The sequence below is a fragment of the Hyperolius riggenbachi genome, chromosome 11, assembly GCF_040937935.1.
Source record: "Hyperolius riggenbachi isolate aHypRig1 chromosome 11, aHypRig1.pri, whole genome shotgun sequence".
Lineage (NCBI taxonomy): Eukaryota > Metazoa > Chordata > Amphibia > Anura > Hyperoliidae > Hyperolius > Hyperolius riggenbachi.
In genome coordinates, this window is record NC_090656.1 from 100,003,450 (window position 1) to 100,028,899 (window position 25,450).

At 43.0% G+C, this 25,450-nt stretch overlaps 1 protein-coding gene across 1 annotated transcript in view; it reads right to left on the reverse strand.

Annotated features, from left to right (window-relative positions):
- The window catches only part of BBOX1 (gamma-butyrobetaine hydroxylase 1), a 181,316-nt gene that overhangs the window by 99,665 nt on the left and 56,201 nt on the right, over window positions 1-25,450 (reverse strand). Inside the window, exon 4 of the mRNA XM_068261512.1 lies at window positions 1,505-1,703. Coding sequence (XP_068117613.1) covers window positions 1,505-1,703 — 199 coding nt within the window. The remainder of the gene's footprint in view (window positions 1-1,504; window positions 1,704-25,450) is intronic.

The following is a 25,450-nucleotide window of genomic DNA, read 5'->3' on the forward strand; positions in this document are numbered from 1 at the left end:
GGTCACTTAAATTCCTGGGATTGGAATCTTGATGGCTATAAATTAGGGGGAGACCAGGAGCCTGATGGTGCAGTACAGTTAGGTTGTATGAAGTAAAGACAGAAGTGTGGGTGTATATACTCCAACCACCGTATACGCCTATGGGGAAATAACTGTCTGATAGAGGCACCCACGCTCCACGTAGTTCAACAAGAAGGCATCTGCCTGTTTTATTGACCTGAGGAACCGGGCAAGGACCCACGAAACCCACTGTCAACATATAATTGTGCTTGAATAAAAATCCTTTTCTATCTCCGGTGCTGAACCTTCCAGGAGGTAGGACACCTCTTTTTTTTTTATTTATTTAGTGTAATAATACATACAGTTTATCTTCATTGGGCGTCTTCTCAAACCCTGTTCTTCTACTTGACGAACCTTACTTTTCCTGATTTAGTGCCATCAGTTAACTTTAGCTGTGCCAAAAATCTGTGAGGACCTTGGCCCATGAGGACTGGAGTTTGACATCCTTGCTCTACATAAAGATGGCTTAGGCTATATCAAAATTGCCAGCAGCCTGAACCCAAGCTGCAGCATGGTGTTCAAGACCATGCAGCCGACAGGACAAATTCAACTCAGAAGAGGCCTCGCCATGGTCAGCAGAAGAAGATGAGTGCACATTTTTTAAAAAATATTCTATTATATAAATTATGAACATTGTATCTAAACTAGAGCCCAAAACACCTAGATTTCAAGTATTTTACATTTATGCTTGGAGTTCTACATACATACTTTTATATTTCTCACTTTTTGAAAACAACACAGGAGTAGTTTATGTAATCCCAAAAATGAGGAGGATAATAACAAAGCAGGTTATTTCAGTGCCGTCATAGCACTTGTGCTTTGCTACACACCCCGCACAAGTGTAATTTGGGGATCCGGCGATCGCCAAACCCCGAATTACGCCTCCCTCCGAGTTGCTACAACTTGGAGGGGGAATAGTATTTAGCGCCGCCAGGGATTTGAGTGGCAGCAGGGTGAGAAGTCATTCGACTCACCAGTGACACCATAATACATAAGCAATAATAAAGTATCTCTCAGATATTTTCTTTAAAGTTGCTCCAAGTCTTGAAACAGATGAGGAGCGAAACTGCACATAATCTCCAAAGCAAAGCTACCGGCTAATAAGGGAAACGCATCAGCCACTCTGATAATAAATTCTTCTCTAGACTGGTTAAATATGACAAAAATGTACGGCCCACAGTCAGCCAGTATTCCAGCTGATAAGCAGCTGAACCATTGATGTTTGTTTGATCTAAGTACAGTTTTGGCTTCTTGAACTAGAAAGTATTTACAAGTCTAACACAAAATATAATGGAAAGCTGCTGATAGCACTATCGGCAGCCAGGTAATGATCATTATTTTACAGTGCAGGTAAAACATATATTTCTAATTAGCACCTATTGGAAAGATCTGTACTCAGCCTCCTTACCCAATTCTTACAAATCAGCATTCTTACAATATTTACCCGTAAAAAGTGTGTCTCATATATCCAATCCTCTTGCCAAGTGTTGCTAACTCCCCTTGTGTGACAGGAGCGCCTTCCAGCATCACAATTCCCACTTTTCTCAAAGTGCACAACCACTTGTAAGCAGTGTGGTCACAGTGTAGGACATCTTTATAGGACAATGATGGGATCTTCAGGTCACAGTCCCAGTACTCATGTTCTGTAAAAAAATAATTAGTTACAAACATGAGTAAAATGCACAGACTTTTATAATTTTATTAAAAGTACAATATTTTTCGCAACTAATTTTTCATGCATTGTACACAACGTAATGGCAGCTTAACTGTATAAGATCTTCAGCATGACAGTATTCGTGGCAGCTCAGTAGTGCAGCTTACATAAATTAAGGAGATTCAGAAATACCAAACCATGTAAAAAACTAAAAAGAAACTAAAACCTTTTTGAAAAACACTTCAAAGTACGGGTCCATCTGAAAATGGCACCTGCGAATAATGGTGCACGGTGTTGCCACTAATCTGTTTGACGCTTATCGCTATTTAACGTTAAAGCCTTATCGCTATTTATCGTTAAAGCCTTATTGCTATTTAGCGTTAACACACAGAACCCTCTCTGTACCTATCCCTAACCCTAAGACCCCCCTGGTGGTGCCTAACCCTAACCACCCCCCTGGTAGTGCCTAACGCTAACCACCTCCCTGGTGGTGCCTAACCCTAACCACCACCCTGGTGGTGCCTAATCCTAACCACCCCCCTGGTGGTGCCTAACCCTAAGCACCCCTCTGGTGGTGCCTAACCCTAAGCACCCCCCTGGTGGTGCCTAACCCTAAGACCTCCCTGGTGGTGCCTAACCCTAAATCTCCCCTGGTGGTGCCTAACCCTAACCTTGACAGTGTTACATTAAATCCATTCACTGTTTTGCAGTTAAATAACTTCTGCAGTTTGGCTTATGTAGGGAGCTATGTAACGTTACTGTGCACAATAACATCTGCTGTTTAGCATATAAACGGCACTATTGATAAATAACGTTACTGTGCACAATAATGTCTGCTGTTTGGCATATGAGCGGCACTATTGATAAATAACGTTACTGTGTGCCGTTTTTCTTCTTTTTTCCCTGTGCGCCATTATTATGCAGTAGAGATGTTGCGAACTGTTCGCTCGGCGAACATCTCTGGGGCTTTTACTACTTCCGGGTCGCACTGACCCGGAGTAGTACGCCTGCGCTGCCCGGCAAAGCGCGTCCTAGATCGCGCTCCTGTTGCCGGGCACTCTCTGCGCATGTGCGTGACGTCGTTCATGACGTCACGCACATGCGCAGAGAGTGCCCGGCAACAGGAGTGCGATCTAGGACGCACTTTGCCAGGCAGCGCAGGCGTACTACTCCGGGTCAGAGCGACCCGGAAGTAGTAAAAGCCCCATGCTTTCAGAGATGTTCGCCAGCGAACGGTTCGGGAACCGTTCGCTACATCTCTATTATGCAGTACTAACGATAAATAGCGATAAGCGTATCTTTTTAATGCGGTGCCATTTTTATGCATAGGCGCTGTGCGCCATTATTCACTGATCCGCAAAGTACATTGTAGGGCTTTTAGTTCTCTTTAAGTAATTTTTTTTGTTATTATGTATTTATGTAGTGCTGACATCTTCTGCAGTTCTTTATGGTCCGTTCCCACTATGCGAGTTTCACAGCAATTTTTCAGAGCAATGGTTTCCACAATCTCGCGACGTGGGTAACAATTGTCACGATGGATCGGATCTTTAAGATCCCCGACAACTCCTGCACAAAGTACCGCAATCGATTGACTTCCTGTTCACGCCCGTCATGAGCCGTTAGCGGCATGACTATGTACTTTGTAAAAAGCTTTGGAAGATGTCAGCACAGTGGCACAGCTAAAGACTATGGGGCCCCATACCAAAACTTTTATATGGCCATCAGATGTAGGCACTCTTGAGCAATGTCACTTGCCTCTACCCAATGAATATGAGTTAACTGGGCTATTTACATTCTCATGTAATCTACACTGCTCATAGCCCATGGGCACTGAGCTAAGGTGAGCAAGGAGGAACACAAGAAAGTTAAATCTGTCAACTACCACCTGAGCCGGTTTTCTCCAGGGCCCCATAGCAGCTGTTATGGCTGCTATGGCTATTGCTACGCCCCTGTGTCAGCACTATAGAAATACTAAATAATAAGTCAAAGTTTAGCGGAAGATAGGCTGAAAAGTGGGCCTGGTGTCATGGTCACATTCATGCGAGTTTCTGCAGTGGACTTGATGGGAAAATCCTGCAGCACAGAAATAGTCAACTGAACAGAGACCCTGTCATAGAGACTGGAAATAGACTATCAGTGAGTACTCCCCAGTGGATGAAGCAGGTGTAGCTGGGGTGATGATTATACATTGCCAATGATCTGTGACAGACAGGAATATAGCCTGTAAATTAGAACTATAGTCAAAATACAACTTACTTCCCATGCAATACTGTCTGTCATGTTGCATTAAATGCAAAAAATAAAGTTTCCTTGGTAGTCTAGTGTTTCCTCCCTCCCCCCCTTCCTCCCTTCCCAGATGGTGTTAGTGTCCCCCGTTGTGTTTCTGTGCTCCGCTCCCCCAGCTGAGGCAATGGATGCAGAGTATTGTGCGAGAGGAAGGCATGCTGTTATCTCACCTGCAGCATTATGTGTCCTCCTGCCACCGCTCAGCTCTCCGCCTAGCATCCGACATCTCTTCCTGCATCATGTGATTACGAGTGCAGAAAGCAATGCTGGCACTAGAGGAAGAGCTGAGTGGTGACAGAAGGTCGGACATTACTGGCCTTCCACTCCCGCAATACTCTGCATTCATTGCTGGGGGGAATGCAGGGATAGCGGACACAGGCGGCTGCACAAGACTCCAGTGTCACCCCCTACTATGGTGAATTTTATTGATGTAAAGTCAACTTTCTGAACTGCAGCAGTTGTACTGTGCAAAGGTTTATTTAAGAGAACAGCACAAGACCTTGTGGTTGTTGCTTTGGCTTCTGCCTCCCATATTTCCCATTTTTCAATTTACTAATAGCTGTTCCCTTCCCAGTGTTCTACTCCAGAAAATCTACTCCTTGGTCCTTAGGTACTTGTCATGTTCAGCTGTTACATGGAAAAGACTTTTATTGCACCAGGGAGCAGTATATCTTTGTTTGTTTGTAGAAAGCTTTCAAATGCTCATGTGCATGTTGTAAAAAGTGATTCTGGAGAACTTCCTTTGACAGTAGTAAATCCAAAGAAGACATATGCAAACATTCAGGACATAAGAGAAATCACTTTTGATGGCTTACATATGGATAAAAAGCATAAATTCCACTGCATGCATGGAAATGTAGCTGTTAGCCCATAGAAATTACAAGATGGCTTCAACCAGACAATGGGAAGATTTACAAAACTAGTATTATAATTATTAGTGATTTACAAAGCGCCAACATATTCCATGGCGCTGTACAAAATAAAAAACAAACATGGCGTACATGATAATATAGACAATGGTATAAACCACTATACGGAAAAAGTAGTATATAATATTCATACCTAAAAGCTGTGTGTTTTTAGGATATTTAGTAGGAGTGCAACTTGTCCTTAAAGGATACACGAAGTGACATGTGACATGATGAGATAGATATGTGTATGTACAGTGCCTAGCACTCAAATAACTATGCTGTGTTCCTTTTTTTCTTTCTCTGTCTGAAAGAGTTAAATATCAGGTATGTAAGTGGCTGACTCAGTCCTGACTCAGACAGGAAGTGACTACAGTGTGACCCTCACTGATAAGAAATTCCAACTATAAAACACTTTCCTAGCAGAAAATAGCTTCTGAGAGCAAGAAAGAGATAAATAGGGGAATTTCTTATCAGTGAGGGTCACACTGTATTCACTTCCTCTCTGAGTCAGGACTGAGTCAGCCACTTAAATACCTGATATTTAACTTTTTCAGGCAGAAAAAGAAAAACAGGAACACAGCATAGTTATTTGTGTGCTAGGCACTGTACATACACATGTCTATCTCATCATGTCACATGTCACTTCGGGTATCCTTAAAGGCAAAGGGGAAATGGCCTAGGGTAGAGAGTATGCTTGTCGGAAAAAGTGAGTTTTGAGGGAGGGTTTAAAGATAGCAAAAGTTGGAGAGTGACGGATGTGCTGTGGGAGGGCATTCCAGAGAAGGGGTGATGCATAAACAAAATGTTGTAAACGTGAATGCGAGGAGGTAATACTAGAGGAGGACAAGAGAAGGTCATGTGCAGATCTGAGATTGCGATTAGGTTGGTACCTAAAAACAAGTGAGGATATGTATATGGGAAAGAGATTGTGGAGAGCTTTGTAGGTTAGGGTTAAGAGTTTTAATTGGTAGTCAATGAAGAGCTTGACAGAGAGGAGCAGCAGAGGAGGAGCAAGAAGAAAGATGAATGAGACAAGCAGCTGAGTTCAGTACAGATTTGAGTAGTGTCGGTCTCACGTAGAGCATGAGATTGGCTGAGCGCACATAGCTCACATTTACTTTACCAGTGTGTATGCAAACTACAAAAGGGCATAGCACAAATAATGTGACATATGTTACACAAGTAACTAGTTTGTTGCATTCATTTCACAAGCTGTGCTATCTGCGCAATGACTTTTACATCGCTTACATAACTGCTATGTGTGCACGTAAAATTTACAGTGGGTTTGTGCATCTACCTCAATAAAGCTTGGGCCTCTTGCACACTTCATGCGATTCCGATTTTTATATGATACGATTTTTGATTCCGATTAAAAAAAGTACTGCATGCTGCTACGTTTTTAATCAGAATAAAAAATCGGATCATATAAAAAAATCTGAATCGCATGTAGTGTGCAAGAGGCCTTAATCTTATTTATTTATTTTTGTAATACCATGACCTAACTAAATGCGAGCCTTCACAGACATAAATGGTACTTACAGTATATACTGTATCTTTTTACCTAGGCAACAGGAAGAAGAAAAGAATAGGACATTTAGTTAAGGAGCAGTTCCATCGAAACATGATATTTTAGTTGTGACTGGACACTGGTGTATTTATTCCTCCATATCTACTAACTTCTTACATTTAGTGGAGGGTTTAATGTGGACTTCACCCACCAGTAGCCCCATGATAAAGATGTCTCTCTCGCATAAATTCCCCAAGTAGCTATTTACTCTGCATGCCATGGAGAATCCATCATGGAACACTCTTGTCATCATCTCAGCTGATAATGACTGTGGCAGCTGGATAGTACTACCATGTAATACAGTAAGCTGCTGGCAACAATACAAAACCCCCATAGAATAATGCATTCTGATAGCCTTTAAAGTGAAATGAAAGCCTATTGTTTTTCAGTGTTTTATTACAGTTGTTGCCCATTTTGTGGAAACATGGGAACGTTGTGGAAATATACGGGACAAGAAATGAAAAGAATGTCTCAACTGGGACACAGGTAGCTATAAAATACTTACAGACAGTCTATCACTTCCCCACTCTACTAGATAAAGAAGGTTTTAAAGTGAACCCGAGGTGAAAATAAACTGATGAGATAACCAATTATATTTATCCTACTCCTAAAAATAACTTTTTAAGTACCCTATGGCTTTCTTTTATATTTAAACATTTACAAAGTAGGTTGACTGTTTACTGTCTCTAATCAGTGACAGCCTATTAAGTGTCCCAGAGTTAGAAAAAGGTCAATAGTTCATGTGTTTTATCTCTCTTTCCCCTTAGAAGTTATATTCTGCAAGGAAAACTTTTATGGCTGTAATTTGCTTATCAGTGGTGGTTACTATATCCCTGACAAGACTTTCAGGCAGCAAAACAAGTAAATAAGCCTCGTTTTAAATGTTTTGTACTGTACATACACGTTTATTTCATCATGTCATATAACGCCTCGGGTACACTTTAAAGAGACTCTGTAGCCTCCAAAAATGCCCCTTTTTATTAGCCAGCCGTGTTAAGCATTAATGTATTACCTGAACCGCCGCAATCCCATGGCAAAATGAGGCTTTAATCACCCCAAAATGCCCAAGGAAAATTGCAGGGCTCCTTCCTGTTGGAGGCAGAGCTTTCAGCTGCAGCTCTGCCTCCATTCACGTCTATCTCCCGCAGATCTCCGCCTCCTCCCACCCCTCTCAGTCTTCCTTCACTGAGAGGGGCGGAGAGGAGGCAGAGATCCGTGGGAGATAGACGTGAATGGAGGCAGAGCTACAGCTGAAAGCTCTGCCTCCCCGGGCAGCAAAATCCACGACCAAGAAAGTCGTGGATTTTTGCCCTAGTGTTTGGGGGTGATTAGGGCTCGTTTTGACGCAGGAAGGTGTCGGTTCAGCTAATGCATTAGTGCTTAACACGGCTGGGTAATAAAAAGGGGCATTTTTAGAGTAATAAGGATGCTAACCAGGCAATCCAAAAGTTAAAATCACTATTACTTTTCTTGTTAATAAATGATCATTCCCCACTTTACCTGACTCTTATTTGGTACGCACAAAATTTGGTACGCTCAAAGGAAGTTGCAGGTCATGCTGGGTTGTCCTTTTTTGTTTCTCTACTTCTCCCTCAGACTTAAGTAATTCAGCCTGATTAGCTGAAGCCTCTTTCCCTCCTGTTTTACCCTCCCACACCTCTGTTCCTTTCTGATTGGCCAATATCTCTCATGCTGAGACAATGCACTTTCTATAGTGGGAGGTGGGCAATGCATACACAATCAGGAAGAGGAGAGTAAGGGAGGAAATTACATCAAGATTGACTTCAAAATAGCTACAGTTAAAATGGGAAATACTAAGAAGGATTTTCTCTTTTTTACTGTAGAAAAATCACTAAAATCTAAACCGGGACAGTGCATATGTTATGTAAGTAAAGCAAGTATTTATCTACTTATATACCGGTATGTTTTTGTTTTTTTCTAAGATAGTATGGATGACCGCTCCTCTTTAATGCTATGTGTGACCTGAGTTTATTTACAAAAGATTGATTGGCCAGGCATTATGTAAATTGTGTATCACAACTTATGCAAATAATGCAAAAGCTGTATGCACCCAACATTATCTTGCAAGGTACAAAGTATTGTGCATTGCACATAAACAATTTTAGCATTATTATTTTGCTACTGCCTCACTGGTTGAATTAACAAAAGTTCCTTCCTGTACTAATGTGAGATGTCGCTTGCCTCAGAGAACCAAAGCCATCCAAGCTCCTCCCTCAATAAATCACCACCCATATGTGGTAATCAGGGAGGAGCCAGAAGAGGTCAAAAGCTAGTCTTTACCTGTAAGAGCACTGATACACTTACTCTGTGTGAGCACAAAGCTGACATGGCCAAACTACTCCTTGGAATGAAACATGATAAGGTATCCACGGGCCTCAGAACATCACCAGTGTATGTAGGGGGGGGGGCACAAATTATGTCAAGAGGTCCATCAAGCCTCCAATGTCATGCAAACCGCATGCAAGAGACCCAATCCGGACTCAACTCGTTCTCAAAATTGTATTTATATTGTTCTAAAAGTGGTGATACAGCACAAGTGAGTACAACGTTTCGAGCTACATGCCATTTGTCAAGGGCTTAACCATCTGATCAGTAACATACACACAATGTAAAACACACCCACTCCAATCAGTGGCATAGCTAAGGAGCTTTGGGCCCCAGTGCAAGTTTTACATTAGGGCCCCCCAAGCACTCTATACATAACAATTGATATGGCGCACCGAAACATGCCAAGGACAACCACAGTGTCAAAGTTGCAAGAAGGGGATGGGGAGCAGTTTGATAATGATTACTGCTATTCAAAGCATCTATAGAAGTGAATATTACCAGCACAGGACCAATAGAGAGCTAATATTGTGGTTGAGGGAAGGCCCCTTGGGGCCCCTCTGGCCAAATGGCCCCGATGCAGTCGCAACCTCTGCACCCTCTACTGCTTTGCCACTGACTCCAATCAATTGGTGTATGGGAACTCCTCCTTCTATGGGAGAGAACGGAGGGAGGGAGTGGGTGAAGTCAGGCGATGGCTCTTTGCTGGGTAAGCAATTTCTATTTTCATGGCAGGTCCATACTTTGTGCAAAGATCTCTGAGTCATGTGACTGATTTTTCCAAAGCAAATGTCTCTAAAGTTGCTGCATGAAATGTGAAAATTGACACACACTGTGCACATATGGATGATGTAAAAAACAAAACAAAAAAAGAAACCCCAAAACATTGTAATGCATAGCTGCTGCTCCTTTATTTAATAACTGCTGTAAGTGAAGAGTGATTCAATGTCTGACAATTTATAGGGAAACGGACACGTGCATGTATGGTTTGCTATCAGTTTCAATACAACCAGACACATCTACTGATGTGCAAGATAGTGCAGTAGTTTGGGGATTTCTGCACATCCATACCACATGCTGTGTAGAGATTGCACAAATCTGCATAACTGCCAGATGCAGTCCCTGAACACTGTGAGCCACTTACCCTGAACAAGTAAGTATGCAGATCAGTTCTGACTGCACACTGACTACTACTAGCAACATACAGTATGTGTCCCAAACTCATTAGCAGGAGGGCAGGGCAACTGGCATTTTCAAGGTAGAAAAAAACAAACAAACCCTTATACTGTATGTCTATCCCTCCAGGTTCCCTTTAAAGAGACTCTGAAGCGAGAAAAAATCTCGCTTCAGAGCTCATAGTTAGCAGGGGCATGTGTGCCCCTGCTAAAACACCGCTATCCCACGGCTAAACGGGGGTCCCTTCACCCCCAAACCCACCCCGCAAGACTTGGTCGCAAGTTGGTCGTAAATCTTCTTCTTCCTGGAGGCAGGGCTAACGGCTGCAGCCCTGCCTCCAGTTGCGTCTATCAGACGTGCATCGCCGCCTCTCCCCCACCCCTCTCAGTGAAGGAAGACTGAGAGGGGCGGGGGAGAGGCGGAGATACGCGTCTGACAGACGCGCGTGGGGCAGGGCTGCGGCGGTTAGCCCTGCCCCAATCAGGAAGCGCTCCCCCGCTGCACCGAGGGGATTTGGGGGTGAAGGGACCCCCATTAAGCCGAGGGATAGCGGCGTTTTAGCAGGGGCACACATGCCCCTGCTAACTATGAGGTCTGAAGCGAGATTTATTCTCGCTTCAGACTCTCTTTAAGGGGAGGGGGATTTTATTTTATATTGGGGGGAGTATTTTCTGTAAACATAACAGTCAATCCATTTATTTATTTATTTGTGGCTCACTCTATGACAAATTATACCAAACTGCAGCAATAACTATTAAAAAAATTCCACTGAAATGGATTTTGTAATTTTGTACTCAGTGTAGCGTTATAGTAGCTGGCACAGACTCCCCTGCAGCTTCCTTTAAATGGACTGATTTTATCTTCTAAATTCTTTCCATGCTTTTTAGTGATATGTTTATGTTTTGATGAAGCTGTGTTTCTTTTCCTTGTATTGGCATAGGACATGACTTCTGACATGAAGACACCGATCTCTAACCCAGGGTGAACAGAAATAAACAGCTCTTCTGTTATTATATGTTTTTGACTAAAAACACATTTGCGGGAAAAAAAAAACCAAATACATGAAAAAGAAAAGAAAAAAGAAAAAGGTAAGGCAACAGAACATAACACAAAATACTCAAAGATTAAAAACATCTGAATATCTAAAATGTGTTTTCAGCTCAATGTAGCTATGAAGGCTGACTTATGTTAGGTTTCCACACAGCACTACATTCAGAAAATTATCATTTGCAAAACAAACCAGGTACGCAAGTAGTAGTAATAATAACAATAATATGCATTTGTACAGTGTTCCATTTTTTGGAAAGTTATTACAGAGAACATTAACGTTGCATTCATTAACTAGTTATTGTTTGTGAGGCAGTATATCTACGCCCCGCAGTACTCTAAAGTCCCAGGGGCGTAGATATACGTACCTCGCCGCGATCGTACACTGATCAGTAAGTGAAAACACAGTTCCCATTCACCGATCAAAGTGCCTGTGATCAATGATCGCTGGCATCAATGAGATGCCGATGGTCATTGACAAAGTGAAAGTAAAGCATACACGCACCACTTACTGTGCACTGCCCACAGTACACAGGAGGAATAAAGTGGTGGACATCTAGTATAGTAAAATTACACCTACATACTGTATATCCAATTAAATAAAAATACATAAAAAAATCTCCCATTAATCAACCCCTTACCTCCCCTACTCTCCCATAGTTACCAAAAAAAACAAAGCAAGTATAAAAAACAAAAAGAAAAAAAACATAAATAGTTACCTAAGGAACTCAACTTTGTTGATATGTATGCCATGAGGTTACTTTTCAAAATAAGGGCTTGTAATTGGTGCCAGATGTAAAACTGAAAAAAATACACATTTATTTCCAAATAAAATATTGTTGCCTTACATTGTACTAGGGACGTATTTTAAACGTTGTAATACCTGGGACGCATGGGCAAATAAAATGTGTAGGTTTTATCCACAGTAACACGTTTTATTTTAAAACTATAATGGCCAAAAACTGAGAAATAATTATTTTTACAATTTTATTTTTTTAAGCAAAATATACCACCCAAAGAATGCCTAATTTGTGATGAAACAAACAAGATATAGATCATTTTTTTGTGATAAGTAGTGATTAAGTTATTGTTGAAGGAATGAGAGGAACGCCAAAATTTGAAAATTGCTCTGGTCCATAAGGGGAAAAAAACCCTTAGTGGTTAACCTCCCTGGCGTTCTAAGAAGATCGCCAGGGCGGCTGCGGGAGGGTTTTTTTTAAATAAAAAAAAAACTATTCCATGCAGCCAACTCAAAGTTGGCTGCATGAAAGCCCACTAGAGGGCGCTCCGGATCCGTAATTCTGATCGCCTCTGGCGACCAGAATAAACAAGGTAGGCCGCAATGAGCAGCCTTCCTTGTTTTGATTACCTCGTCACCATGGCGACGAGCGGAGTGACGCCATCCGACGTCCTGACGTCAGCCGCCTCCGATCCAGCCCTTAGCGCTGGGCTCGGGCGGCTGGGGGGACCCTCTTTCACCGCTGCACGTGGCGGATCGCCGCGCTGCGGCGGCGATCAGGTAGCACACGCGGCTGGCAAAGTGCCGGCTGCGTGTGCTGCTTTTTATTTGGAGAAAATCGGCCCAGCAGGGCCTGAGCGGCAGCCTCCGGCGGTGATGAACGAGCTGAGCTCGTCCAGACCGCTCAGGACGTTAACTAGTTAAAATTGCATTCATACTGTGTTCTATAATGCATTTGTACTGCAATGCACACTATACGTTGTAACTCATGCATTATTTGAAAGCATGGTCACTGTCTATGCAATATGCAAATATTAACACTTGTTATCCAGAAATGGACTGCAAACTGCAAGTTAGAATAATGCAATTAGTTACAATACAGAGATGTGAATATGCGCATACAATTGTATGGATCTGTTTACATTGTAATGGACCATGTTATCGTAATGCACTTCTACAGTACGTTTATGGATAAGGCATGCGTCACATAATTGCAAAGAGTGTGCATTGCATTATGCGCGTGGTATAGCACACATTACCCAGCACACAAAGTTTGAATGTACCCTATTTGTCCTACTGAGAAGCTCACAATCTAATTCCTACTACGCTAAGTTCACACTATGGGCCATATACAATTAAGTTTTTCTCCTGAGTTCTCACCTAGGAGATCATTTTTCATCTTCGATTTAGAATAAGTTTTCAGCACTTTGTAATGGAAAAAGTACCAGAAAGTCTGGAAAAAAGTACTATCAAAATTATTTTGACTATTTTCGAGCTTGCTGGTGGTTTAAAAGGCATTTTATTAATGAGTTTGAAAATATTACCTTGGAGAAAACTCAGGAGAAAAATGTAATTGCATATGGGCCTATGGGTCCAATCCAATTCACTTTTTCTCCTAAGTATTCTGGTAGGAGATAATTTTTCACCTTCTGCTTAAAACAACTCTTTAGCACTTTGCAATTGTAAAAGTACTGTCAAAATTTCAAATATTTTCTTGCTTGCTGGTGGCTTAAAAGTGAAAATATCACTTAGGAGAAAACTTAGGAGAAAAAGTCAATTGCATCATTATGTAATGTACCCAATGAGCATTACATAACACCTGCGCTATAACGTGGGCATAGCACAACACACACTGTGCATTTTAAAACACGCATGTTATTTTCATAACATGAGTCAATGGTTCTCAAACTTTTCCAGGTGAGGGTACCCTTGGCGATTTTTTTTTTCACAATTTTATTTTATTGTTTGTGAGTTGCTCAAAAAAAAGTTACAACAGTATGCTAAAGAACATGGCATGAAAAAGAAGACATCTTAAAAGCAGTTCAAGTATAATAAAGGACAGTGACTTAAGAGGAAACAAAACAAAACGTGCAATATTTGACTGAATCATTGTTCAAAACTTAACCAATAAAGCAATGCATAATCTCATCTCCAAAGTTTCACAAACACTTTTAGATTTTTTTCCCTCCTCGGGGTCCAATCTCCGGGTGAACAAGCAGTACTAGCTACAGGTGCTGACCCCTCACCTCTCTCCCAAGCCCCCCCCCCCCCGGCAATTTTTTCAAAAGGCCGTCGATCTACCCCCACTCCCCCACACTGTCCAGTCACCTGAAATTTACCATCCAATCATCATTTAAGATTGATGTTTGCCACTAATAAATCGAATAACAGTCGATGCAGCTTATTGTGTCAAATACAACAACCGATGGATTTGATCACGGTGATGTGTTTGCGTTTAGCCAGCTTTTAGACAGACCCAGGGCTGCCATCAGAAATTTTGGGACCCCTCACACATCATCAGGCCTGGGCCCCCCCTACTCCCTGGCAGGGACGGATCAAGACCAAGTTGCGCCTGGGGCAAGGTTAGGTTTTGGCGCCTAAAGGTCAGGTTTTGACGCCTAAACTGCCATTCATTTTTCTGCCTTTTTAAGAATTCAACATACTGCGCCTGGGGCAAGATACCCACCTGCCCCCCCTAGATCCGTCCCTGCTCCCTGGGCCTACCCACTGGCTGCTGTGCACACACACTAGCCACCCCACCCCCATGTCTGTGCAAAAAGTGTGCAGCGGCGAAAAATGTGCATGGCTCAGACACTGATGAAAGCAGCATGCACAGCGTGATGTGGCAAAAAGTGGGCATGACCATGGCATATTGTGGGTGGAGCAAAATACTAGCAAAATACAGGTAGTGCCCGGTTAACAAATGAGAAAGGGACTTGTAGGTACGCTCTTATCCTTTATCCATTCTCTTTTGCCCCCTCTTTTTTTCCTGTGCATCTTTTGTCCCCCTCTGTCTCACCTCAGTTTGTGTCTCTTTTGTGTCCCTCTGTGTGACCTCATGTTCCAGTCTCTTCTATTTTCTCCCTGTGCCTCTTTTGTCCACCTCTGTTCCCCCTGTGCTTCTTTTATCCCCCTGTGTCCCCTTCTGTCTCAGCTTGTCTACCTCCCCTAGCCAGCTATAGGTGCCCCTATAGTGCTGGAACGCGGTGTGCTGGTTAGTGAGCCACAGGCCCGCAGCCAGCACATGCAGCCTTCCCAGCACTTTGGGAGGGGGGCCCAGGGCCCCCAGAAGCCATGAGCCACTCACTGCAGTGTCAGTTGTCCCCCCCCTGATGGCTGCCCTGGACAGACCCACCCCCCAACACAAACTGTATTAGCTCCTCTTTCATCACTGTCACTATCAACAACAATATCCCCACAACAATCAGCATCACCAGTTACATTACACACAGCCCTACCACACACAATCATCAATTACAAACCCTCTCTCCCTCACAAAAAAACACATTTATCCCTCAGAACCACACATACACAGTAGTCACACATACACAGTGGTATTAGAGCCCCATCCTCCACAAAAATCACAGGGCAAAATAATCACACAAACCGCTCTTTCCCCACAGTAATTTGCTTGGTGCCCTGAGAGTAGGCAGTGTGTTGGCTGTATCCTCCCCCAACACCACCCCCACCCCTATTAGCCCCACCTTCAGCTCCTTACTTTTGAATTCTTCTTCGTGCCTGGTGGCAAAAACTTTACATGGCTCAGTTCCCAACACACCTGCTGCTCTGCGGACGCACTGCATGTTACATAACAACACTCCACCACTGAATGACTCCCCGAGACACTCCTGGACACACGAGCTCCATGCAACCTCTACACTTCATCCCTACTGGGCTCTTAGCCTTCACCAAGATGGCCACCGCGTTTTTTTCTGCTATCCGAGAAAGCTGAAAAAGACCGCCAGTGATAGGAATGTACAGACGGGCACAGCAACCCTGAGAAGTGCTCATGGAACACCAGAGCGCCACAATCATCACTCAATTTGAGAACCCCTGGCATAAACAATTTGTATGTAACCCCTTCCAAACCCACAAGACCTCCACAAAACACGGCAAAGTACAGATCTTCAAATAAAATATTATTGAATATGACCGCTTCCCCTGCACAAAATGGATCACCCATCATGCACCGCTTTAGGATAAATATCAACCGAGTTTAAATTATGCAAGTCAGTTGTTCCGTTTAGCACATGGGAAGTGAACATATACTAATTAATTTGTGTTTTAAGAAGATTAGATTATGTAAATACAACACAGGATAACAACAGCTGGTTCATAGCATTGTTTGTCTGGCCCAATCATTTCATGAACAGCCTAGTTTTATTAAACAATGGCATGAGAACTATGAGGGTCAGTCAGCTATGGACAACTGACTTATATTTTGGAATTTTCCTCTTTGATATCCTGAATATATGAAGTTAGAGACCTTTAGGCCAGTTGTACACATGAGCTGTGCCTTTGTGGTGTGATGCCCCGCCCCCACCGCATTGCACAAAACCACAAAATATGTATTACGGCAGAGTGCGCCAACAGGGTCATCTGCATAGTGCTGCCCCCCCCCCCCCCCGCACCCCCCTTGCCTAGTGAAGTACTTCACCAGAATTCCCAGATTTACCCATCTCATTCCGTTGTTCCACACATGCGCACCGCCATGCCGCCAACCTTTTTAAAAGGTGTGCATCGCCAATTGACTTACTTTGCTTCCGCCACAACGGAAGCCCGGCGGTAACGCGCTGTTGCGCCTGCGTCAGCTTGGCGGTGTATCGGGCACTTACATCACAATGCAACGGGCCACATTAAGTATGCAAGGGTCCATAGCCCCTTGGAGAGGAACACAATGCAGGAATCCAAGGTAAGTGTAAAAGGGGCCTTAATGGTGATCTTCTGCATTGCTGCCTGGTATGGTCTTCTCCACCAGCTGTACCTGTAGCTCCCACTAAGCAGACAGAAAATGATGATGATGGCTCTAAAAGAAGTAAATACTTATTCATCTACAGTACATAGACATTGCCTTATACAGACATGAAACATTAAACTAGGCTGTGTCTTTGCAGCTAATTGTTAATGCCAGGTAACGTTTCCCATGAAATGAATGCCTTCTAACAAGAAGACAAATTGTACTTTCAGTCCTGTCCAGGTTATGTTTATGATTAATGTGGAATAACACTAAGTTGCTGAGAAGTACTTATAGGGGAATGTAAACTCTGCCATGGCTAGATAGAGCTATGGACGCCTTTTGTAATTCCTCCATTGTAGACACTCAATGGACCCAGAAAAGGCTTGAGAAACTGCAGGCATTGACAGCCAATTCATTTCTGCACCTTTTTTGGGGAATTGTGAAACATCCAGATGACACATACCCTCAACTTCACAGTGTCTGGTTTTTCATTATGCTTTCTATGAAACGTAAACAAAAAGAACAAGACAAGACTAGCTCGATGTGTGACTTCACAGGAGAAGTAGACATGACCATATTGGAGATAGCTGACAAGTATGTAGGCTTGCCTGCAGGTCATGACTTTCAGACTGCAAATAAAATTGGTCCACCCATGACTTAGAACCCATAAAACATTTCAGTCTGTCATTACATTCTTCATAGGATAAGCTGAAGCTTCAGGAATAAACTGATGCAAAGCCAAACATATTATTCTGAAACTTTGAAGTCTGGTTATGAACATTAGAATGCTTTGGGTATAGAAGGACTCATGGAGAAGGGCATGATCAGTTGGTAGATTTGAAAGACTATGGTGTAATAATTTCCTACTTTACCTTACATGTGAAACAGAAAAAATACACTTGTGACTGTCACATCAGAGCCTTAAAAATCTGTTACCTGATAAAACTGAGGCTTCTTCATAAGTTCTACTAAACACAATAGTTAGGCACCACCAGGGGAATGGTTAGGGTTAGGCACCGCCAGGGTGGTGGTGAGAGTTAGGCTCCATGGGGGGGAGGGGTCTTAGGGTTAGGAGCCACAAGGGAGGTCTTAGGGTTAGGCACCACCGGAGAGGGGGGTTAGTACCGTATATTCCGGCGTATAGGACGACTGGGCGTATAAGACGACCCCCCAACTTTTCCAGTTAAAATATAGAATTTGCGATATACTCGCTGTATAAGACTACCCCTCTTCCAACGCACACCAAATTAAAATAAAAATTTAAAAAATCATGTACAGGTGCTGTGTATGAACAGTTACTGGTGCTGTACTGTATGTGGTACCCAGTATATAACAGTATATAGTCAATTGACTTATTGCATTGGTCAACTCTCCTTAAGTAGACTGGTCAGCTCTCCTTGTCTATCTGTTTATCAGAGCGGTATAGAAGAATAGATTGCGCTCCCTCAGCAGGGAGATCTGAGAGGCGATAACAGGATAGGGCATATCACCCGGCATCAATGACACCAGGCGTATAAAACGACCCCCAACTTTTCAGAAGATTTTCAAGGGTTAAAAAGTAGTCTTATACGCAGGAATATACAGTAGAGCAACAAAAACACAACAATAGAGCAACAAAAAACAATCCATGGTCATGCAAATCAAACTATACTGAGCAACAAAAAAATAATTTCATGACTGACACAGTTCACAAAGCACATGCTGCTAGTATGAAATATAAATAAATATTTATTAAAGGACGTATCCAAAATACATTAAAAACAAAGTTTGCCACTACTCACAAGCCAGAAGCATTTACAATGAAATGTATACATAAATGCAAACACGTATCCACAATAAATATACTTGTTTGGGATAAGCTGCACGCCTGAGCTGAGACACACCTTGCTGGTGCTGTATATTACAGTGGGTTGCAAAAGTATTTGGCCCCCTTGAAGTTTTCCACATTTTGTCACATTACTGCCACAAACATGCATCAATTTTATTGGAATTCCACGTGAAAGACCAATACAAAGTGGTGTACATGTGAGAAGTGGATCGAAAATCATACATCATTCCAAACATTTTTTACAAATAAATAACTGCAAAGTGGGGTGTGCGTAATTATTCGGCCCCCTGAGTCAATACTTTGTAGAACCACCTTTTGCTGCTGCCAGTCTTTTAGGGTATGTCTCTACCAGCTTTGCACATCTAGAGACTGAAATCCTTGCCCATTCTTCTTTGCAAAACAGCTCCAGCTCAGTCAGATTAGATGGACAGCGTTTGTGAACAGCAGTTTTCAGATCTTGCCACAGATTCTCGATTGGATTTAGATCTGGACTTTGACTGGGCCATTCTAACACATAGATATGTTTTGTTTTAAACCATTCCATTGTTGCCCTGGCTTTATGTTTAGGGTCATTGTCCTGCTGGAAGGTGAACCTCTGTCCCAGTCTCAAGTCTTTTGCAGTCTCCAAGAGGTTTTCTTCCAAGTTTGCCCTGTATTTGGCTCCATCCATCTTCCCATCAACTCTGACCAGCTTCCCTGTCCCTGCTGAAGAGATGCACCTCCCTGAGCATGATGCTGCCACCACCATATTTGACAGTGGGGATGGTGTGTTCAGAGTGATGTGCAGTGTTAGTTTTCCGCCACACATAGCGTTTTGAATTTTGGCCAAAAAGTTCAATTTTGGTCTCATCTGACCAGAGCACCTTCTTCCCCGTTTGCTGTGTTCCCCACATGGCTTGTGGCAAACTGCAAACGGGACTTCTTATGCTTTCTGTTAACAATGCCTTTCTTCTTGCCACTCTTCCATAAAGGCCAACTTTGTACAGTGCATGACTAATAGTTGTCCTATGGACAGAGTCTCCCACCTGAGCTGTAGATCTCAGCAGGTCATCCAGAGTCACCATGGGCCTCTTGACTGCATTTCTGATCAGCGCTCTCCTAGTTCGGCCTGTGAGTTTAGGTGGATGGCCTTGTCTTGGTAGGTTTACAGTTGTGCCATACTCCTTCCATTTCTGAATGATCGCTTGAACAGTGCTCCGTGGGATGTTCAAGACTTTGGAAATCTTTTTTGTAGGCTAAGCCTGCTTTAAATTTCTCAATAACTTGATCCCTTGTGTGTTCTTTGGACTTCACGGTGTTGTTGCTCCCAATATTCTCTTAGACAACCTCTGAGGCCCTCACCGAGCAGCTGTATTTGTACTGACATTAGATTACACACAGGTGCACTCTATTTAGTCATTAACACTCATCAGGCAATGTCTATAGGCAACTGACTGCACTCAGATCAAAGGGGGCCGAATAATTATGCACACACCACTTTGCAGTTATTTATTTGTAAAAAAAATGTTTGGCATCATGTATGATTTTCATTCCACTTCTCACGTGTACACCACTTTGTGTTGGTCTTTCATGTGGAATTCCAATAAAATTGATTCATGTTTGTGGCAGTAATGTGACAAAATGTGGAAAACTTCAAGGGGGCCGAATACTTTTGCAAGCCACTGTATATTTCCCATCTCCGAGACTGGAAGCTTGGTTAGGCAGGGTCGTCTTTTCCTGTGTCATAGTTTGTACTTGTTATGTATGTATCTTCTGCTCCCCCTATTTATAGTTATACTTCGATGTTTTTGTTTTAAAAATAAAGAATAATAAAAACAGAAACTTTATTTCTATGGCTAAAAAGAAATTGGTTATTCTGAATGCAAATAGGTAGACTGTAGGAAAACCAGAGGCGGTAAACAGATTGCAGAGCAAATGTACAGTACAGTTACTTACTCAACCCTACTGCTAAACATCTGGTTGTAAGGAAGATTTAATCTACACCGGACAATAGTAAAAGTGCTACACTTGTCTGTAACTACGAATGGTAGACAATTTCCTTCTCTAGTGATGTTAACTTGGAACTTCACGGTGGTTTCCTGAGCTATGGCAGTGAAATGAACAGAGAGCAACTAGACCTAATTAAAGTTATAATTTAACCAACACTGGGGACCCATGCCCTTCTAAGATTTCATGCGCATACGTAAAAAGAAAACAAACAAGCAAGTATATTTTTTTGATTAGACAGCTATGCATGACGTCATACTATTAAGTCATTAGTCATACTATTCTCTAGATAAGTAGCATGTTGTAATACTATCCAGGTGACAGATATGGTATAGATTATTAACGCTGAGTTATTGTTAGATCATGCATATCCTCAGTGAAACCGAATGTCTACCAAACATATACTTTTTATTGTTTTTATTTCCAAAGCATTAAAACATTCTGTAACCCTCTCCAGAGCCATAAAGCTTTAGCAACAGTTACTGCCTCCCCTCCTCCAACTCTCCAAATCCTTCAGTCCAAACCTCTAATAACAGTTGTCTGAAGTAATACATTACTTCTGATCACTGTACTGATTATTGGTTGTTAAAGAGAAACTCCAATCAAGAATTTAAGTTTATCCCAATCAATAACTGATACCCCCTTTTACATGAGAAATATATTGCATTTCACAAACAGACCATCAGGGGGTGCTGTATGACTGATTTTGTGCTGAAACCCCTCCCACAAGAAGCTCTGTGGACCGCGGTACTCCTGGCAGTTTGCCACAATGTAACAAGCTTCACAGACAGGAAATAGCTGCTTACAGCTGTCTCTAACTGCCAAACCAGCTAGCAGCAGCTACAAAACCTGCCCACAGTAAAAATGTCACCATGTAATAAATGTCAGAATGTGAATAAGGGATTTAAAAGATTTTACAATGGGCAAACACTGACTAAATCATTTATACATAATTATTGTAAAAATGAAGCACTTTTTTTATTACATTATTTTCACTGGAGTTCCTCTTTAACCTATTTTGGTTCCTGGACGTAGTTTCTACGTCCAGGAACCATGCGCGCCACCGCGCGCTCCCGCGGCCGATCGCGCGCGTGCACGCGCACTCCCGGCCGCGGATTCGGTAGCCACGGAATCAATGTATCGGGCTATGGTGCCCGATCACTGATTCCTCTCCCCCGCTGAAAAAGCGACAGCTTCTCTCGGAAGCTGCGCCTTTTCTGGCCGTTCCCTCTCCGATGAGTCACTCTAAGCGTGTGTTACGCTTAGAGTGACGTCATGTAAACAAACTCATGGCCGCCATCTTGTGGCCAAAAAGTAATACTACACCTGTAAGAAAAAATAAATAAAAATAAACACACATTTACATTATAAATCTATTGTTTACCTCCCACCCTCCCAAAACTACCCAAATAAAATGTTTACTATAAAAAAAAAAACATTACAATAAAAAAAAAAACATGTAAATATTTACCTAAGGGTCTAAACTTTTTAAATATCAATGTAAAGATGAAATATTTCTATATTTTTTTTATTTTAAACTTGTAAATAGTGATAGATGCAAAATGGAAAAAATGCACCTTTATTTCCAAATAAAATATTGTCGCCATACATTGTGATAGGGACATAATTTTAACGGTGTAATAACCGGGACATATGGGCAAATACAATACATTAATTTTAATTATGGAGGCATGTATTATTTTAAAACTATAATGGCTAAAAACTGAGAAATAATGAATTTTTCCATTTTTTTCGTATTCTTCCTGTTAAAATGCATTTACAGTAAAGTGGCTCTTAGCAAAATGTACCCCCCAAAGAAAGCCTAATTGGTGGCGGAAAAAACAAGATAGATATAGATCAGTGCATTGTGATAAGTAGTGATAAAGTTATAGGCTAATGAATGGGAGGTGAACATTTCTCACGTGAAAACGACGGAACCTGAATGGGTTGAAGTGTACCCAAGACTTACCTCGGGTACGAAAAACTCATACTTAAAGGGAGGGTGCAACACGGCCGTACTAGTGACAGAAGATGAGAGCATCCCCAATGTTCTGGAGGGTTCAAGGCAGCGGCGAACGTCCAGAGATGGCCCGAACGGTTCACCGGCAAACAGTTCCCAGTGAACTTCCGGGGGTTCGCGATCACGGAGAACCGCAAACTTTTTTGTGGAAGTTCGGTTCGTCCCCATAATGCACCATTAGGGTCAACTTTGACCCTCTACATCACAGTCAGCAGGCACATTGTAGCCAATCAGGCTACACTCCCTCCTGGAGCCACTCCCCCCTTATAAAAGGCAGGCATCGCTGGCCATTTTAGTCACTCGTGGGCCTGCAGTAAATAGAGAAGGGACAGCTGCTGCTGCTGCTGCAGACTCTCATAGGGAAAGATTAGTTAGGCTCTTGTAGGCTTCTTAGCTTGCTCCTTGCTGATTCTTATTGCTAAAATAGCACCCCACAACAGGCACAACAGCTCTTTTGAGAGCTAATCTTGTTCTTGTGATCTATTTTTTTTTCTGTGTGTCCCACTGACACTTGTGTTGCATAGACAGCCTTGATAATTCATACTGTGTGTGTGCCACTGCCAGGCCCAGCACATTCACTGACTACCTGTGTGTGTGACAGGTGCACATTGTAATACCCATAACTGCATATACCTACCTGCCTGTTGTTCACAGTGCACCCACCTACCGACGTGAGCAGAGCACAAGCAGTGTCACTGTGCCTGTCCGCTACCTGTCTGTGTGTGACAGGTGCATATTGTAATACCCATTACTGCATACTGCACACTGTTGTGTTCAGTGCACCCACCTACCTATGTGAGTGCACGCAGTGTGATATACCACACCGTGCATACCTGTTAACTACACCTGTGTGACTGCACATTGTATTAGTCAAGTCAGTGCATACCTTTCACTTCATCCTCCCCAATATGGACAAAACAAAAGGCAGAGGCAAGCCACCTGGCAGGTCTGTTCGAGGTCACGCTGTCGTGGTGTCGTGTGGCCCTCGACCAAAGTACAGGCCATCAACCCCCAATATTGTCAGGACGTAGATGACTATTTAACACAGAACACCTCATCTTTCTCAGCTTCTGCACAGAAGCGTGACATATCTTCCTCCTCCTGCTCTGATTCTGGCACCCCACTTAACACTCAGTCGGGTGCCACCACCAAAGTGCCATCACCCCAGGGCTCAGCGGTGTGGAAATGTTTTTGTGTGTCTGCTTCAGATGAGAGCAATGCTTCAGATGAGAGCAATCTGTACTCTCTGCCACTGAAAATTGAGCCGTGGAAAGACCAAGACCCACGTAGGGACAACTACCTTACAAAGGCACATGATTACAAAGCACAAACTGCAATGGGATGACCACCTGAGGAAAAGCAGCACACAAAATCAAAGCCACACACTGCAGTGGAAGATACCAGGCTGCAATTTTTTCTCAAAAAAAGGCGATACCTAAACTGTACCGTGATGTTGAAAGGCAAGTGACATCTCTGGCACACAGCGTTGGGTCAAGGGTCCATCTGACCACGGATGCCTGGTCTGCAAAGCATGCTCAGGCCTGCCCGAAGACTAAGTCAGTCCCCACACACAGCATCTCTACTTGCACGCCTTGTGACTGCCTGCCCCAAGACTAAGTCACTCCCCACACAGCATATCTGCCCGCAGGCCGCTTGACTGCCTTCTCCGCCACCACCAACAGAGTCCAGGACTCCAGGCGGATTCCTGAATTTTTAAGGCTGCTGCTAGCTTATACTAAACAGGAAGTAGAGTGCGTATAAGCGGCTATGCAGAGGAAGAGACTAGCAGCAAGGAAGTAGAGTGTGTATAAGTGGATATGCAGAGGAGGAGACCAGCGGCAAGTGATCGGCAATTGGAATGCAGGGAGGTGAGTTGCTGTATACATCGCTTCCCTGCACTCATTCTGCAGCGGAGGGGGGGGGGGGGGCATGGAGGGCGGCCCAGGGAAAGGGAGAGAGAGCTCAGGCCAACCTCCCCATAGCTGCAGTTCCCTCCATCACAGAGCCCCCCCAATCAGCCCTCAGGGCGGCCGCACGGGCCGCATGACCCTAGGAACAGGGCTGATCCTCATTCAGTACAGGCAGGGTCAGGCTTACCATAAGGCACTGTAAGCACATGCGTACAGGTGTGTGATAATGGAAAGGTGGCTCACTTCCCTCCCCGAGTGGGCCCACCCTCCTTTCCTATACAGAGTCCCATGCAGAGTGTAAATGAGAGGTTACTCACCCACCTCTCAGCATTCCACTGATAAGATCTCCCTTCAGTCAGGGGCACCTCTAGCTACATAATACTGAGGATACCTCTGGCTACTTAATATGAAGGGACACCTTTAGCTACCTACATCGAGCAGGGGAAGTAGGGGAGAGGTGACAGCTGGGCCAGCCAGCACACTTGCGATGGGGTTTGTAGGTCCATGGAGGGTGAAGTTTAAGGTGCTAGGTGATGTAAATCTGGGCATGAGTACAGGGACAATCATTTACTTTCCATTACTTTTTGAAGCAACTCTACAGATGGCTTTCAAAGTGCACATTTTAGTTGTGTTGTCTCATGACATAGCCAATATAGCTATTCCGGTTCTAACGTTAGGTCCAGTTTATTTTCTTCATTCTTTAGCCTAAACTTAAATTACTATTTGGATGAAAGAATCTGGACTGTTGCTCCCAAAGCCGGAAATATTCTGTGCTGTATTTTGTGTACTTTTGGGATAGTCTGTGTGATTTAACACCTAGTAAAACTATAAAAGTTGGAATTATGAAAACAAAAAAAAAATAAAATAAGGAAGGACCAGTCTGGTTTTGTTTGCTCTGTATGTTTTATTACTTTTTACAGCTGAAAAATAGGGGGAAAAATTCCCTAAGCTTGGCAGCAGTTA